The sequence below is a fragment of the Arvicola amphibius genome, chromosome 5 (assembly GCF_903992535.2).
Source record: "Arvicola amphibius chromosome 5, mArvAmp1.2, whole genome shotgun sequence".
Lineage (NCBI taxonomy): Eukaryota > Metazoa > Chordata > Mammalia > Rodentia > Cricetidae > Arvicola > Arvicola amphibius.
In genome coordinates this window covers 45,092,104-45,109,812 of record NC_052051.1, presented here as the reverse complement: position 1 = coordinate 45,109,812, position 17,709 = coordinate 45,092,104, and the positions used below count along the sequence as shown (strand labels likewise).

The 17,709-nt window shown below is 47.8% G+C and overlaps 1 protein-coding gene across 1 annotated transcript; it reads left to right on the top strand.

Annotated features, from left to right (window-relative positions):
* Window positions 1–3,147: 3,147 nt before the first annotated feature.
* Itpa (inosine triphosphatase) lies at window positions 3,148–17,168 on the top strand. Its single transcript, XM_038331668.1, has 8 exons — window positions 3,148–3,278; window positions 5,914–5,971; window positions 6,066–6,130; window positions 6,594–6,667; window positions 8,713–8,744; window positions 10,307–10,422; window positions 15,210–15,286; window positions 16,555–17,168. Exons 1-8 carry the CDS (start codon window positions 3,213–3,215, stop codon window positions 16,661–16,663), a joined length of 597 nt encoding a protein of 198 aa, XP_038187596.1. The 5' UTR covers window positions 3,148–3,212; the 3' UTR covers window positions 16,664–17,168.
* Window positions 17,169–17,709: the final 541 nt, after the last annotated feature.

Below are 17,709 nucleotides of genomic sequence, written 5' to 3'. Positions count from 1 at the left end.
ACTTATACACATAAAACAAATCTTAAAAAAGAAAGAAACAAACAAAAGAAAAGAGTGGGGGTGGGTAAGTGGGGATCGATAAGCTGGGGTTGTACGTTGTAGTAGAGCATGCACAGCCAAGGCCCTTAGTTTGATCTTGAGCACTGAGAAAAGGCGACATGTGTACTAACACTTTACTAATAACTTAGGTATCTATTGCGTTATTTTCTGTAAATTTTGAATATTTTAAAATTTATTTTTCAATGTTGATAAACCTAGGGCCTTCCAGGTGTCAGCAAGTGCTGTTACAGTAAACTTAATCTCTAGCACCTACATTCTTTGTATTTGGAGATTTAGATCCGTGTTCTCATGCAGGGTAAGGCGCTGCATGGAGTTTTATCTCAGCCCAGGCCTCTACATGAGTTGTTTTGTTCTGTTCTGAGACAGGGTCTCTGGTAGCCTAGGTTGGCCTCAGACTTACCATGTAGCAGAGGATGACTTTGAACTCCTGATCCTTTCACTCAACCTTCCTAGTGCTTGGATGAGCTGGGATGACAGGCGCGTACCCTGAGGCCCAGACCCTCCTCCATTTTTTTGTTTGTTTGTTTGTGGATGTGTTGTTTTGTTTTGTTTCTTTGAAACAGGTTCTCCTATAACACTGCCTAGCCTAGAACTCACTGTGTAGAGGAGGCTAGCCTCCAGCTTACAGGCCTCTGCCTGCCTCTGCCTCAGTTGTAATTAAAGGCATGTGCCACCACAGATCTGGCTGCCTCCTGCATTTTTAAACAAATACTATTTTATTTTGTGTGTATGTGAGTGTAGAATCTATGTGAGCCAGGTGGTAGAAGATGTCAGAAGAGAAACCAGCCCAGGTCCTCTGCAGGAGCAGCAAGTACTCTTAGCCACCAAACCATCTCTCCAGCTCACATTCACATTTTGAAATTAATTTTTTATTTTGTTTTTTCGAGACAGGGTTTCTCTGTAGATTTAGAGCCTGTCCTGGAACTAGCTCTTGTAGACCAGGCTGGCCTCAAACTCACAGTGATCCACCTGCCTCTGCCTCCTGAGTGCTGGGATTAAAGGTGTGTGTCACCACTGCCCAGCAAAAATTAAATTTTAAGAGAGTAAAAATGGCAAGATGTATGTAATAAAAATAGATGTTGATAAATATTGAAAGTTAGTTTGTGGGTATTAAAATTATAAATAGATGTTGATAAATATTTTGTGGCTACTAAGGGTTCATAATAATTTCCTAGTTCTTTTGTAAGTTTGAAAAACAAGTATTTTGGCACATATTTTTATATTTCCATCTATTACCACTAAACAAATACCTAGATTTTCTAAATACTTATTTAAAGTAATAGCATGATCTGATATGTCAGGCCAATTATCTGCTCATTGCTGATACAAAGTTACTGTTTGAAGATCAAACAATGCTGAGGATCCAGGCAGAGGTATCTATCAGTTAGAGAACCCCACCTGGTTCCAGCTTCATTGTGTATGTGGTCTGGCCTTTCTTCATTCCTTCACCACCCTTGCATCTAGGGATCATTGAATTAACTGACTATACTATATCTGTCAGTGCTTGCATCTAAATTCGTGACAAGCTCCTCCAAGCCAGAGGCTGGAGCTGAGGCATTTAACATCCAAGAAGTCACCTTTGCTTTTAAAACCTCCTCTACTTCTCCACTTTCCTGAGGATTTCCTTTGACTTCATGGAGTTATAAAGTTAAGCGTTACATAGAAGAGCTGTAAACTCAACCCAGCCTTTCCCAGTCAGCTCCAATCCTAAAATCAAACAAACAAAAAACACCATGGGAGGGGCGGTGCAGGGGAAACTTTATGACCTGTCTCCAAAGACACAGTATACAGCAAAGCCACTGCGCTGTGCAACATAATATCAAGGTCACAAAGCAAAGATTTTTGGAGAACATAGCAGTGGTTATCCTGTGAGGACAATTCTAGAGTTAAAAAAAAAATCAATAGTGGACTGGGCATATGGTTCAGAGGTACAGGGTTTCCGAAGTTCCATAGCCCCCAAACTGCATTTATAGCATCACACAAATACCCAAGACTATAGGAGATCAATAATACTAAGCTAAACAACCAGGCTGGATTAGGATTCCATTGTTTGTGTGTGTGCATCTAGGGTCCAAACCCAGGACCAGGCTATACAAATGTTCTACCATTGAGCTACAGCCTTGACACAATATATAGCCCAGGCTAGCTTTGAACTCATGATCTTCCTGTTTAAGTCTGAGTGTGGGGGATTACAAGTGTGCACCCCTCTGTCTAGCTAGCACCCTGAACTTCTTTTTTAAAAGATTTGTTTTAATTTTATGAGTGTTTGCCTGCGCATGTATGTGCACAATATGTGTACCTGGTGTCTTCAGAGGCCAGAGGAGGGCAATGGACCCCCTGGAACTGGGGTTACACACATTTGTAAGCTGTCATTTGGGTGCTGGGAACAGAACTCTGGAAGAGCAGTCAGTGTTCTCACCCCCGAGCCATCTCACCAGCCTGAGTTTACAACTTGCAGAGAACCTAGCTTTGGTTCCCAGCATCCACATCAGGCAGCTCAAAAACCACTTGTAACTCCAGTTCCAGGGTACGTGACGCCCTCTTGTGGCTTCAGCGGTCTCAAGCACACATACGGGAGGGCTAACGGGCATTCTAATCTTTGCTGTGTTCCCAATGCAGAGACAGGGCTGAATGGAATGTCCCTGGGGAAGGGATGGGGCAAGTGAAAAGGAGTCGAAACACTAGCCCCCAAGCCTAAGAGACGGGCAAATGTGGTTACGCTGTTTAAGTTCGCAGTGAAGTAGTTGGAGTTAGCCGGCGAGGTGTGGGTTCTGACGTAAGGTTAGAACAGAAACCCAGGCTGGGGGCGCTTGTCCAGGAAATAGTTTCCCATGCCAGAGTTGGGGTTCCGAGTAGCGGCGTTTTACGCCGCCCAGGACACAGGCGCGGCTTCTCGGCTCCCTCCTCTTCCAAGCCCACAGGGGTACGTGGCAGAGGACCCCGGCGCTGAATGGCCTCTCGCGCCCCCAGCGTCCCGCGCAACAGTCTCCCCGGCAGCCACCTCGCTGTTGCAGGTAGCCGCAGCCTGGGGCGTGCTTTAGGGTTCCGGCAGGGCCGGAAATTGGGCTATCTACTTCCGCCTCCAGACGGAAGTGTCTTACGGTTCCCCTCAAAGAGCTTCCGGGCATACTCGGCCGTAACCAGCCCCTGCAATGGCCTCGTCTTTGGTGGGCAAGAAGATCGTGTTTGTGACGGGAAACGCAAAGAAGCTGGAGGAGGTGTCGTAGGGTTTGGGGACCCTCTAGAAGGCGGGTGGGAAGCATGGGAGAAGGTGCGAGGAACACCGGGAGTTGGACCCTGGGAAGCTTGGATAGTCCCTGTGTGGAAGGGCTGGGCTTGGAGAGAGATCTCCGTGGAGTGCGGCACCCTGAGGTGCGAGAGAATTTAAGTATTTATTTATTTGTATGCATACAGTGTTCTGTCTGCATGTGTGCCTTCATACCCTAAGAAGGCACCAGATCTCATCATAGATAGTTGTGAGCCACCATGTGGTTGCTAGGAATTGAACTCAAGACTTCTAAAAGAGCAGCCAGTGCCTTTAAACTCCGAGCCATCTCTCCAGCCCGATTTAAGTTTTTTTTTTCTCATTATTTTGGGGTCGTGTAGTCCAGGCTAGACTGACCCAGCCGCGTAGCCAGGATTGTCCTTGTTCTCTTGACCACACCCATTTTGGTATGAACTGGTAAAGTCACCGGACTGTGGGAGCTGGAGTAGTGGCATCTGTGGCAAAGATCACCTCCTAAATTCTAAGTTCTGACTTCTCTCCACCTCAAAAGTAACGGCAAACAGAAGTGTGTGGGGTTGATCCAGACTGAGTTCACTACCCTTAGGCACTTCCCATATCTGAAAAGTGCCATACTTCATAAGACTCATGGCTGGCCACAGTATAACAGCAGCCAAGTTAGCGAAAGAAAAGTACAAGTCTGCCAAAGCTTTACACGCTACAGCTTTTAGAATGAAGACCCAAAGACAGTAGGTGCCAAGATTGAACCCAGGATTTACAGGATTGCTATCACTGCCCTACTTCTGAACTACATGCCTAGCCTGAGGAAGCTGTTTTCTATGTAGATTTGATGATGCATCACTGTGGAAATGATCAGAAAGGGTATGGCCCAGCGCTAGCTGGGCAAACTCAGCAGGTCCATCCAGATTGGGCATTTCCTTGTGCATTGTTTCTGCCCTGCTTGTATGTGGTAGGACTGTTTCTGAAGTGAGGATAGGTCAGATAATTTCTTTTTTGTTTTGTTTTGAGAGAGGGCCTTGGTACGTACATATGTAGACCTTGCTGTCCTGGAACTCACTCTGTAGACCAGGTTGGCCTCAAACTCACACAGGAATTCACCTGCCTCTGTCTCTCAAGTGTTAAAGGTGTGCACCACCAACTGGCATGGATGATCATTCATTCTCTCTCTCTCTCTTCTCTCTCTCTCTCTCTCTCTCTCTCTCTCTCTCCCACTCTCCCTCTCCCCTCTCCCTCCCCCCTCCCTCTCCCTCTCCCTCCCTCCCTCCTCCTCCCCTTCCTCCCCCTTCCCCTCCCCCTCCCTCTCTCTTGTTTTCCAAGACAGGGTTTCTCTGTACAACAGCCCTGGCTGTCCTGGAACTAGCTCTTGTAGACCAGGCTGGCCTCGAACTCACAGAGATCTGCCTGCCTCTGCCTCCCAAGTGCTGGGATTAAAGGTGTGCGCCACCACCGCCTGGCATGGATGCTCATTCCTAGCCCAGTTAGTCTTTCTTATTTATTCCCCATCTGTGAGAGGAGATGGTGACAGCCGACAGGTGTCAGCTCTAGCCATAGTTGAGTTTGTCCTCCTCAGTCAGCATTGCTAAGAAGGTGGGATCATGATGGGGACTCAGAGGCTGACCAAGTGACACAGCAGGAGGACCTTCATCATTTGAAAACAGGGAGGACTGCCATCTCTGTACAGGACCAGGGTGGTCTTTGAAAGAGCCAGAGCCATTCTGACTAAAGCCTGATCCTAAGGCCAGGTCAGTCAAGTAGACAGGCGGTGCCATCTGAATGGAGTCGAATCCCAATCCACCGACTGAGCACATGGCCTTGCCATATTAAAGGGCCTGAGGCTAGCGGGTAGTGCATCAAGTGGAGCACTTGCTTATGCTTGTACAAGTCCCCTCATTCAAACTTGGTGGTGCCCAGAGTTGAATGAGGGGACTTACACAAGCATAAGCAAGACTCCCCATTGCCCCTGCCTCTAAATGCTGGGATTAGAGGCGTGCACCATCACTGCCAGGTCTGGTTTGGTATTCTAAATTGAAAAGGTGAAAGTCAACTAGAGGTTAGTGAAAATATAGAACAGTTTTCTTTGCAAGGTTGTTCTGGCTAACCCTTGATAGAGAATTCCTAGTCTAGGAGAATGAGTCCCTTTTTAGAGACTGAAGGGAAAAGAGCGTTCCAGATGGAAGGGTGGGGGAGGTAAAAGACAAAAATGGGGGAGGGGGAGCTGGAGAGGTGGCTCAATGGTAAGAGCATGACTGCTCTTCCAGAGAGCCTGGGTTGATTCCTAGCACCCACATGGCAGCTCACAACTGTCTGTAATTCCAGTTCCAGGGGACCTGACCCATGGCAAAACAGCACTGGACATAAATAAATAGATAGACAAATAAAAGCAAGCCCTGCAATCAAATAGCAACAACAAAGCTGAAGTTGGAGGGAGAAAGGATGCTAATTTAGTGAGTCTCTGAAAGTTGGGATGAGGTTTATGGGCCCAATTGGATAAGCTTTAGGGGACTGATGGGAACATTAGCCAAAGGTGGACAGCACCTCACATAGTCACAGGGAACTGGCGGGGAGTTACTAGCAAATGGCGTGACAAATGTTCTTTCATTTTGGAACAGGTCATTCAGATTCTAGGAGATAAGTTTCCGTGCACTTTGGTGGCACAGAAAATTGACCGTATGTTTCTGTTTTGCTTCATTTTTAAATGTGGTTTGATTTAACTGCCTTCCTGTGTCCTGACTGTACGTCTGTGTGTCTGTTCCCCGATAAGTGCCTGAGTACCAGGGAGAGCCGGATGAAATCTCCGTACAGAAGTGTCGGGAGGCTGCTCGCCAGGTACTTAACCATCATGGTCTCCCGTTCAGCAGTCTGGTGGGCTCCTGGGGCTTGTGCCTCGTGGGGGCAGGCAGAGGATAAATAGTTTGTTGGGACACTGCCTCTTCTGTTCCAGCTCTTGCCTTTCTGGTTCTTAGTTCCATACATTCCAGCCATACATCTTCCCTACATATACCCACCCCTCCCTCACCCCTATGGGGTGGAACCCATTAGAGAATCGGGCTTCCGGCAGATTCCAGCACTTCATTGCTCTGTGCTGAGCAAGACTTACCTTGCCAATGCTCTGATGTTCACATTGCTAAATTGAAGACAGAGAGCTGAGTTGTGTGGCTCCTGATGGACCTGCACCTGCAGATCTCACCCTCACCTAGTTGTGGACTAGGCCCCAGCCTGAGTAGACTCAGGTTCGGGAATGAAGCCTACCTCTGGTAGAAATCTCAGGCTGTGTGTCTTTGTGTTACAGGTGCAGGGTCCCGTACTGGTGGAGGATACCTGTCTGTGCTTCAATGCCCTCGGGGGGCTCCCTGGCCCCTACATGTGAGTACTCTTACTACACCTCTGCCCTACAGGGCCCCATCAATCCACAAAAGTGCTAGAATAGTAAAGTGATTAGTTACCTAATGTTATGGGTCTTTCACTATCTTGCCTTCAACGCCAAGAAAGGATTGAGACTGTCGCGACAGGGCTGGAGAGATGACTTAGTAGTTAAGAGACTGTCGCGACAGGGCTGGAGAGATGACTTAGTAGTTAAGAGAGCTTGCTGCTTTCCCACTGGACCCGGTTTTGATTCTCAGCACCTAAATCAGGTAGCTTACAACTGCCTATAACTTCAGCTTCATGGAACCTGATTTTGTGGGTACCCGCACTCACATGCACACACCACACATGCAAATACGCATGCACATACACACAAACATAATTAGATATAACATGAAGAGTTGGGTGTGATGGTGCATGCCTTTAATCCCAGAACCTAGGAGGCAGAGATAGGCAGCTCTCTGAGTTTGAGGCCAGCTTGGTCCACATAGTGAGTTCCAGGCCAGCTAGAGCTGTACAGTGAGACTCTGTCTCAAGAATATAGGGGACTGGATAGAGGACTCATCCTTTAAGTGTGCTTGTTGCTCAGTTAGGAGAACGGGAGTTTAGATTCCAGCATCCACGTTCAATTTACAAACTCCTGTAACTCTAGCTCCAAGGGATCCAACACCCTCTTCTGGCCTCTATATGTACCTGTATATACATATGCATATACATTCACTTAGATATGTGTGCATACACATAAATAGGTCTTTAAAAAGAGGGGCCAGAGAGATGGATTAGCTGTTAAAAGCACTGGCTGCTCTTGAAGAGCACCTGGGTTCAGTTTCCATCACTCATGTGGCAGCTCACAACCATCTGTAGCTACCTTTCCAGGTCGCCTGACCTCCTCTTCTGTCTCTGCAGGCAGCAGGCAGCAGGCACATATGTGGTGCATACACATATATGTAGGCAAAACATAGATATACATAAAATAATAATAACAAAAGAATAACAGGTGGGTGAGGATGTAACACCCTTGTTAGAGTGCTTGCCTTTATTGTGTCGTAAAGCCCCAAGTTCAACTCCTATACGAGGTGAGTAGGCACGGTAGTGCATGCACTTGCAAGATAGAAACAGAAGGATCAAAAATTCTGGGTCATCCTGGGCTACATAGGGAGTTCTAGGCCAACCTAGGTTACATGAGATCCTGTCATAAACCAGCCAAGCAACCAGAGACACAGTTTTCTTTAATTATGAGAGTGTGGTTCTTTGAGGTTGAAAAGTGGTGTCTGCTCATTTCTGAGATGATATGGCACCTGTCTCAAAAAAGAAGACAATAAAAAGAGATTGCTCTGTTTTGTCAAAACAGGACACACCTTTAACCTGCAGCCTGCACTGCTCCACAGCTTCACCGGCACCGTTGTGACTTTTAATAGTTTGCAGTTTCGGAAATGTGAAACGTTACCATGTGCTTGCTTGGTTTGTTTTCTTGAGAGTATGCTTCTCTGTAGCCCAGGCTGGCCTGGAACTTGCTACATAGCCCAAGCTTGCCCAGAACTTGTGGTCTTCCTGTTTCAACCTGGGTCTTTTCCTAGTCCCCTCTGAGGTCCTTGCCTTCCTTTTTATATTGAGCCTTCTGTCTATACCTGTTTGGACTCCATTTTTCTTATTGGACCCCTCCTCTCTTTTTAAAGATTTATTTATTTTGTATACAGTGGCCAGATCTCATTATAGATGAGATGGAAGGTTATGAGCCACCATGTAGTTGCTGGGAATTGAACTCGGGACCTCTGGAAGAGCAGCCAGTGCTCTTAATGGCTGAGCCGTCTCTCCCACCATCTCTCTCTTTCCTTTCCTTCTGCCTCTGCTTGCTCTCCCTTTAGCACCCCCCCCCCCCCGCTCTTCCCCGTCTTCTCTTTCCTTTGCTGCTGAGCTATACCTTTGACTTAAGACATTTCTTTTTCATTTCTCTTGCCTTTGGGAGCTCTAGTCCTATGGAGTAGGCGACAGGAAAATTAGTTACTCTTACCCTTGGTACTGACTCTGCTTTCTTTCTTTTGCAGAAAATGGTTCCTCGAGAAGCTAAAGCCTGAAGGTACGCATCCCTGTGGTTCTTCCCATGGGTCTTCTGGCACTGAGTCGGGGAGTAGTTCCGACTTAGTAACCGCTGCTCTAGCCCCTGCCATCTGCCTCCATTATCTTCTCTGTTTGCACACTGGTGACTGTAGTTTGCTCTTTATCTGTGCTCCGGAGCACTGTGGTGGACAGTTGGGGACAGGCGATAAAAGCTTTCAATTTGAGGGACGAAGGGGCCATAGCCGATTCTGGTTAACAAGGGACTTGACCTTAATGACTGTGGTTCTTCGCTTCAGCCGTGGTCTAGCCTGGTCCTCAGAGAGGGAGCTACCTTTTCTAGGCCAAGAATATATCTTTTTACTCGGGAGTGTATCCCAAAATTCCTATTCAGGTTTATTTGTAGTTTTGTTTGTTTGTTTTTTGAGACAGGGTTTTTCTGTGTAGCCCTGTTTGACCTGGAACTCGATCTGTAGACCAGGCTGGCCTTGAACTCACAGAGATCCCTTTGCCTCTGCCTCCCAAGTACTGGAGTTAAAGGTGTGCACTACTACCGCCTTGCCCTATTTAGGGTTTTTTTTTTTTTTTTTTTTTTTTTTTTTTGTGGTGCATTTCTATAATCCCAATCCCAGCCCTTAGGGGGCTGAGGCAGAAAGATCCAGAGTTCAAGATCAGTCTGGGTCACATATAAGACCCTGTCTCAAAAGAAAAAAAAAAATGGGCTGGAGAGTGGGCTCAGCAGTTAAGTATACTTGTTGCTCTTGCAGAAGACCCAGTTTTAGTTCCCAGCACCTACAGGGCTGCTTACAGCTGTCCATCACTTTAGTTCCATAGGATCTGGCATCCTCTGGCCTCTGTGGGCACTGGTGCACATGCATGTGACCAAAACACTTCTATATGTAAAAATAAACAAATCCTTAAAAACAAAGCCCATTTTACTTTTTGGAGCAATCTTGTGTCAGCCATGCATGGAGTCACATGCATGAGACCCAGCACTAAGGAGGCTCTGGAGTTCAGCCTGAGCTACAAAGCATGATTCTGTATTAAAAACAAAAACAAAACCGAGCATGGTAGACTATGCCTATAATCCTGAGAGCTGTAAGCAGAAGGATCAGAAGTTCATCCTCAGCTATAGAGTAAGTAAAGGCTAGCCTGGACTCAACAACAGCAAAGGCTGGGGATGTATTGCAGTTGCCAGAATGCTTGCCTAGCATACATGAAGTTCTGGATTCAGTCCCTAGTGCCACATAAACCACGGGTGGTGATGCATGCCTGTAATCTAGCATTCACGGGGTGCAGACAGAAGGATCTTATGTTCCAGTACAGCCTGGGTTACAAAGTGAGTTCAAGGCCAATCTGGGTGGTCTACATGAGACTTTAATCTCAACAAGAACCTTGCTTTAGTTTGTGTCAGAGCCTGAAGAGGGGCTTCAGCTCCTTCTTGAGGATTAGAGGGCAGCCCTTGCAGCCTCCCACCCCCAACACAATCCAGTTTGGAGAGTTCTTACACACCCTTGGGTTTCTGGAGTACGGGTAGGTACTGGACAGCATGGACTCACTGACTCTCACTAACTCTGCCTGCAGGTCTCCACCAGCTCCTGGCCGGCTTTGAGGACAAATCAGCCTATGCACTTTGTACATTTGCTCTCAGCACTGGGGACCCAAGCCAGCCAGTCCTCCTGTTCAGGGGCCAGACTGCGGTGCGTACCCACCTGAGCAATCCTGCAGGTCATCAGAGGACTCTGTGACTTGAATAAATAGCCTGCTGTCTGCTGCAGGAATAAACAAGAAGATGCTAGACGTAGCAGGGGCTTCTGGGCACTGTGCTGTGAGACAAACCTGGACACCACAGCGAGAAAAATGTCAGGCCCCAAACCTAGTTGACTGCAGCCTTATGCACTCAGCTCTTGCCAGAGTAGGTCCGGGTAAAATGCAGGTGCACAAACACCTCAAAGCCAAAGCTACAGGCCAGCATGCTGAGATGGCCTTATTCCTCTGCCAGGACCGGAGTCTCCTCCCCACTCAGGTTTTTGAGATTGAGATAGTCTCTCATTTATCCCAGGTTGGCCTTGAATTTGCCATATGGCCAAGACGGACCTTGAACTTTCGATCCTGTGGCCTCTACCTCCAAGTGGGGATTGCAGTCCTGAGTCAGCATGCCCACTCTGAAGCGCTCCCACGGCCCTGTTTTTGTTTTGTTTTTTCTTTGAGACAAGGTCTCTTATGTAACTGTCAATATCCTAGCACTCACTATGGCCTCAAAACTCACAGAGATCCACCTCTGCCTCCCAAGTAGGCACGTGCCATCACGCCTGGCCTACAGCTTCTCTTGGTTGTCTCCCGGCCTTTGTGAATTTTCTCATTCACATAAAATTTTAATCTTGCTCTATGGTGTTCGGGTGGAAATCGGAGCTTTAATGTGCTGTGTAAGTGTTCTACACGGGGCTACTTCTCCAGCCCAGAATTTCAGTTAAGTTCATTTCTCTGCCAGTGGCCGTTAAGCACCCCTAGGTTGCTTGTCAGACCCGAGGCTGACTTTTCTGAGCTCTTTGAGTTGCTTTTCTGCGCGTTCACCAGACCACCATTAGAGCTGCTCGGGCCAGTGCCCAGTCTTCCTTCCCGCTTGTCTGTCTGTCCTGCCCGTACTTCCCCAGTTGGACTGTACATAGATATTTGTTTCATTTTGTTTGGTTAAATATTTTGGATAGTAGTAAAACAAAAGCAAAACCCAGACACAACCCAAAGCCATCTTTTTTTTTAATTGTGTGTAGGTGTGTGTATGCATGTGAATATGTGCACATGAGCACAGGTGCCTATGGAGGCTAAAGGCTCCAGATCCCCCGGAGCTGGAGGTACAGATGATGTGAGCCATCAGATGTGGGTGCTAGGAACTGAACCCCTGTCTTTGAAAGAGCAGTAAGTGCTCTTAACCAGAGTCATCTCTCCAGCCCTACAAACCCATTTTAACTATTCAGGGTACTAAGTGTTAAGTGTATTTGTATTTACCTGGACTACAGAATGTTTTCATCTTATAAGTTTGAAATTACACATTGAGCAAGCCCCCTTTCTTTCTTTACCTAGCTCCTAGTAGCCATCATTTTACTTAACACGTCTAAGAGTTTGACTACTCTCCTACTGTTACTGTTTTAAGTGTATTTTATGTGTGTGGATATTTTGCCTGCACGTATATTTGTACACAACATGTAATATGGTGACCATCAAAGCCAGGGAGAGCATTGGCTGCCCTGGAACTGCAGTTACAGAGGGTTGTGACTGCCGTGTGGGTGCTGGAAATTGAACCTTGGTTCTCTGCAAGAGCAGCCAGTATTTTTTTGATTTTTCAAGACAGGGTTTCTTTGTGTAGCCCTAGCTGTCCTGAACTCAACTCGGTAGACCAGGCTGGTCTTGAGCTCACAGAGATCCACCTGCCTCTATCTGCACCCCCACCCCTGCTTCTTTTGTTTGTGTTTATTTTTGGGACAAGGTTTCACTAAGAAGCTCTGGCTGACCTGTCTCAGTTACTTGAGTACCAAGATTTTCAGGTGTGTGCCACCAGGTCCCTGCTTCAATAGTTCCTTTTTGTGTGCCTGGTTTAGGTCACTTAGCTGGTTTAGCTCACTTAGCTGGTGTAGCTCACTTAGCTGGTGTAGCTCACTTAGCTGGTTTAGCTCACTTAGCTGGTGTAGCTCACTTAGCTGGTGTAGCTCACTTAGCTGGTTTAGCTCATGGTGTTCTCAAGGTTTGTCCCTGCTGCAGCACGCAGAGCCCTCAGCTTCCAGGCTGAGTGTTTGTTGTTCATGTGCACCGTGTTATCCTTTTCTTTCTTGTTTTCTTTTGGTTTCAAGTCAGGGTCTCTGTATCCCCAGGCTGGCCCCTACTTACTGTATGAGGATATCCTTGAAGTTCTGGTCCTCTTGCCTCCACTTCCCAGGAGCTAGGAGTACATGTGCCCCTCCCGTGTTCTACATTTTCTCCATTGGCTTCTTTGTTGACAACCTCAGGGTGCTCCTCTTGGATCTTGTGAATGATGCTGTTGGGACCCGGGGTGCTGAGGAGTCAAGATCCTGTTTCAGCCCTTTAGGTTAAACATGCAGTACGTGGTCGGGGCTGCTGTCACAGCCCAGTTAGAGTGTTAATGATTAGTGGTGCCACCTGTGGCTTTCCCAGAATCTCCAGTCAGCCACTTCCTGCACTGACTAATAGCAACTGCCTTAGACTGGCTGATACTGCAGTCCCTCTGGATTTCCCATCAGCGTTGGCTGCCCATGCACTTTGCCGCCTGTCAGCTCCCACGCTCCTTGAGGTGGTCTTGTTTCTCGTGCTTGTTCTGTCTCCCTGTGTACTCATTGTCCTTGGTGTGCCTGTCACACATTGTCCAGAGTAACAGTGAACAGCATTTTCCTGGGAGTAGCTGTTCCCCTTACAGCATCCACTGTAGGAGGAGAAGTCTGGGTTTGCTGTGGCTCAGGCTAAGAATGTTGGCCTCAGGCTGTATTGAAGTTCAAAGTGCCTTAGTCACTGGCTTTGGCCACATGGTTCCCCACTGGCAAAAGCATGATTTCACTTCGGCACTGTCCAACTGGGCACTTATTTATGTGCTTAATCTCTTTCTAGCCACACTTGCCACTGTCTGTGCCTTCTTCTCTCCCCCACACACCAGATCCTCTGCATGTTAGGCAAGCACTCTATCAGTCCTTTTTGTTGGATTTTGTTTTGAAACAGGGTCTTGCTGTTGGTTGTGTTGGTCACAAACAACAGATTTGCTTTGAACTTGGAGTGTTCGGCTTCAGCCTGGGACCGGGATTCTAGGAGCCTTTCTGTAATTATACCTCCTTCAGTTTGTCTTGCTTTGTCTGTAGTGGTGGTGTTACTTGCCCAGCTCTCCCCTGAGCTTCATCTCTGATCCAGATCAGACGCGTTTACTCCATAACGTGGCATTTCATAACACTGGACGTGACACTGGTTGTCATCTTTGTGACATTTCCATGTTTGAATTTGTGTGCCCTTCCCCTTCTTTCTTTCAAGGGTTTCACTATGTTTCTGGCTGACCGGAACTTGCTATGTAGACTAGGCTGGCCTTGAATTCAGTGACCCACCTGCGCCTGCCTTCTAAATATTGGGGTTAAAGGTGTGTGCCACTGTGCCCTGGTGGCCTTGAAGTCTTGCTTCTTCTGTTTCGCTGCCACCACCTTGCTCTGTTATAGGTGTGAGTACTTGTCATAGCTCAGACCCTTCTCAACCTTATAGCTGAGGATGGCCTTGAACTTCTATACCTCCCAAGTGCTGAGACTATAGGGTCTTATGTATGCTGGGCAAGCGCTGCACCCAGCCATCCTCGGTTCTTCCTTTCTAAAATTTTATGTTATTATTTGTGTGTGTGTGTGTGTGTGTGTGTGTGCGCGCTTGAGTGTGTGTTGTGTGTATGCCATGTTGAATGTGTGGAGCTCAGAGGTTGCCTTTTAGGAGCTAGCTCTCGCAGCTACCGTGGGATCTAGGGAGTGAAATCATGTAGTCAGTGTGTAGCAAGCACTGTTGCTTCTGAGCCATCTTTCCAGAATGCACGTTTTTGTCAACTTTTCAAAATCGGCTCAACTTATTTTCAGTGAGTTTATCAAAACTATAGAAAGAAGGTTATCCCAGTGGTATTGGTGGGCCAGTCAAATGCAGAGTCCTTTGTTGTGTATCTGTGTGTGTGTGAACGTGTGGAGATCAGGGTACAGCCTCGGTGCTACTCATCTTGTGGCTTTGTTTACAGGTTCTCACTCTGTAGACTGGGCTAACCTCGAAACCTCGAACTCAGAGAGCATCTGCCTCCTGAGTTCATCTTTTTTTTTTTTCTTTCCAAGACAGGCTTTCTTTATAGTCCTGGCTGTCCTGTCCTGGAACTCACTCTGTAAACCAGGCTGGCCTTGAACTCATAGAAATACAGAAATCCACCTGCCTCTGCCTCCCAAGTGCTGGGCTAAAAGGTATGCACCACCACGCCTGGCTCATCTTGTTTTTTTTTTACACAGTCTCCAATGGCCTGAAACTTGCTAAATAGACTAGATGTTTCCCTCGCCTTGGGGTTACAGGTGCTACACACACCACTGTACTTGGCTACTTTAAAGTTTCTTTGTTTTTATTTTTATTGTGGGTTCTGGGAGTTGAACTCAGGTCCTTGTTATAAGACAAGAGAATCACCAGCTGAGCTGTCTCCCTCGCCTCCTGGTTTTTTGAAGACAGATCTTACTTTATAGACCTGACTGGCCTGGGGACTCAGCAGTCCTCCTGCCTCAGCTCCTTGTGCTCTCATTGCAGGCTTGCCCTCACACCCCATTATTGCTCTGCACCTCGCTGAGGTGCCTAACAGACATTTTATAGGTACTGCGGATCTTTTGAACTATTAGACATTTTAAGCAATTCAGGTTTAGTCAGATTTGCAAACTAAACAAACTCAATCGGGTTCGGTACATCTCCAGTTACACACCTGCCCTCCCTATTACAGGGCCGGATTGTGATGCCGCGAGGCTCCCGGGACTTTGGCTGGGATCCCTGCTTTCAGCCCGATGGATACGAGCAAACGTAAGGAACCCACATTTCTTCCCTGGTGCATGGGCTTGGGTGGGCCCTTTGCCCGTGCACAGTCATGCGGATGTGGGCAAGGCAAGCTTTGTTCCAGCTGAAGCCATTTCTGCTGGGATGGACACAAGGAATCCAGGTGACCTAGTCCATGGTAGGGCAACACATGTTTCCTAGGTTCTGCTCTCAAGTCACTTGGCCATTTTATGTCAGGTGACTCTTATCCTCTGGCCCTGCTTACTAAGGTGCATAAACCTTGTGGTTTTGTGGGGTGACACTAGCTCCCTCTGGCTGGGAAAATGCATTCTTTAGTAGCGCCTGTTCGTCATCTGAAACCCACGCCGCAGTACACATGCTTAGCACTTCACATTAACAGCGCCCTCTCATTTATACATATTTGTACAGCGCCATTACTGGATCAGGCTTTCCAGACTGTAACTCCCCGACCTGGCACCTCACGAAGCAGCCCTAGTCGGCCCATCCGTGGCTATCAGCTTCTGATGGCTGTCTGCTTGGGTGGTCACAGAGCCCTTGGAATTTAGCTAGATGGGGAACTGAGTTTATTTTCATTCTGTTTATTTATCTTATGTTAATGGTGTTTTGTCTGTTTGCAACGCTGTGCACCGGATGACTGTGTGGCCAGAGGTCAGAAGGGCTTCGCATTCCGGGGACTGAGCCACCTCTCCAGCCACCTCTCCAGCCCCATTTTCATTCAGTTGTAATTAACTTAGCCACGTGTAGCTAGTTCTGAAGCCTAAAGGCGGGGTGTGACCTCTCACCTCTTTAGTAGTGTCCTCACAGGGACAGAACTGGCCTGGCCAGCTGCCTGGCTCCCCAGCCCACAGTACTGTTTGACCTGACGGGCTCCATTGCTTCCTATTAAACACCTACCTCATTCCTGTCCCCCATCTTCCCTTAAGAATTTAGGGACACATTAGGGCAGATTCAGCTTCTCTCCAAGCCCGTTACTGTGGGTTTCTACCTTACAGAAGAATTTAAAACTGTCTGGTATAACGGGCTGAGGAGCTGGTGGCCCATTGCCTGATTTTTCTGGCTTTCTTGGGGTGGAAGGCCATTTGCTTAGGCTCAGACATGGAGTACTGGGGCCTGTCTGCCGCTTGCCTTTGCACAGGTTCTCGATATTTTTACCTACAGGGACCCCCCACCCCAAACAGAATCACTGGACTTTGGGCTCCAGGATGACAGTGGGGTGCCCATCCTCCTTATATCTGGGTTCCCTCCTTTCTGAGCTACTTCTCTTTGCCTCTTAGGTATGCAGAGATGCCAAAGGCTGAGAAAAACACCATTTCTCATCGGTTCCGGGCCCTGCTCAAGCTACAAGAGTACTTCAGCGTGACTGCTGGTGCTGGTGACCAGTAAAGCCGTGGGATGGGGAGGACTAGTGTAGAACTCCCCAGGAGGCAGGCAGTCCTGGCAGGTGTTTCTCTGGGTTTGCCAGGAGATCCAGGCAGCTTCAGCAGCCAGATCTGGAAGAGCAGTTTGCTCTGCATAGGGAAACTCTGGGCCAGTTGTTACTAAACTCTTGCCCTTTGGGATTCATGAGTTTCCTTTGGCCTGGCATAGTGGTGCACACCTTTAGTCCCATAATGTGGGAGGCAGACAGAGCTTTGTGAGTTCAAGGCCAGCCTGGTTTATAGTAAGTTCCAGGGCAGCCAGAGCTACATAGTGAGATACTGTCTCAAAAACAAAACAAAAAAACTAGAGTTGCTCTTGCAGCCTCTGGGATCCTGAGAGAACTTTGGGTGTTCACACTTCTTAGCTGGGTTGAGGGTTGGCAAAGAAATACACAACCTTTGATTTTATAAGGCAGCAAATGTAAATTCTGGAAGGCATGTTTCCAAAATAAATGGTATATCTGTTTTGAGCCTTGTCTGTCTCTTGAGTTTCCTTTGACAGGTGGGAAGCCCTCCTGATCGTGACCAGAGGGGCAGTGCTGTATAGGGGGTGTTCACCTGCCTGGATAGCTGGCATCCTACGTCTCTGCTTGAGTTATTGTCCTTAGGGTTGTGACTCGTGGCCTGTCCTCTTTCCCGTGTCACCTTCATGCTGGGGGCGAGGTGGTGGTGTTGTAAGTGGCACAGTGCACATTATACGCTGGCAGACGACCTGCGTTCAGTCCCAGAGCCATGTGTGGTGGGAGAGCTGACATTTGGAGCTTGTTCTCTGACCTCCGTTTGTATGCCATAGAGTGGACCCTGCCTCCACATGCACAAATAAATGCTAAAGGCCCTCTCTCCTCAGAAACCCGACAGGACTTCTGCCTAAGCTGCCTTGTCACATGTGCGTACCCCTCTTCCCAAGCCATTCCCCGGGAGGGTTTCAGGGCTCAGTACCAGCCTTGCGGTTCCTGCAGCTCTTGATGAGAAAGGGTGTGCTCAGGAAACACAGGGAAGAAAGCAGGCTTC

What these genes read in the sequence shown, in the direction of transcription:
- Itpa (XM_038331668.1), top strand. Translation starts at nt 3,213, where the DNA reads ATGGCCTCGTCTTTGGTGGGCAAGAAGATCGTGTTTGTGACGGGAAAC. An exon ending in CGAGAAGCTAAAGCCTGAAG is followed by an intron (nt 8,745 to 10,306) that starts GTACGCATCCCT and finishes CTCTGCCTGCAG; the next exon opens with GTCTCCACCAGCTCCTGGCC. An exon ending in CCCGATGGATACGAGCAAAC is followed by an intron (nt 15,287 to 16,554) that starts GTAAGGAACCCA and finishes TTTGCCTCTTAG; the next exon opens with GTATGCAGAGATGCCAAAGG.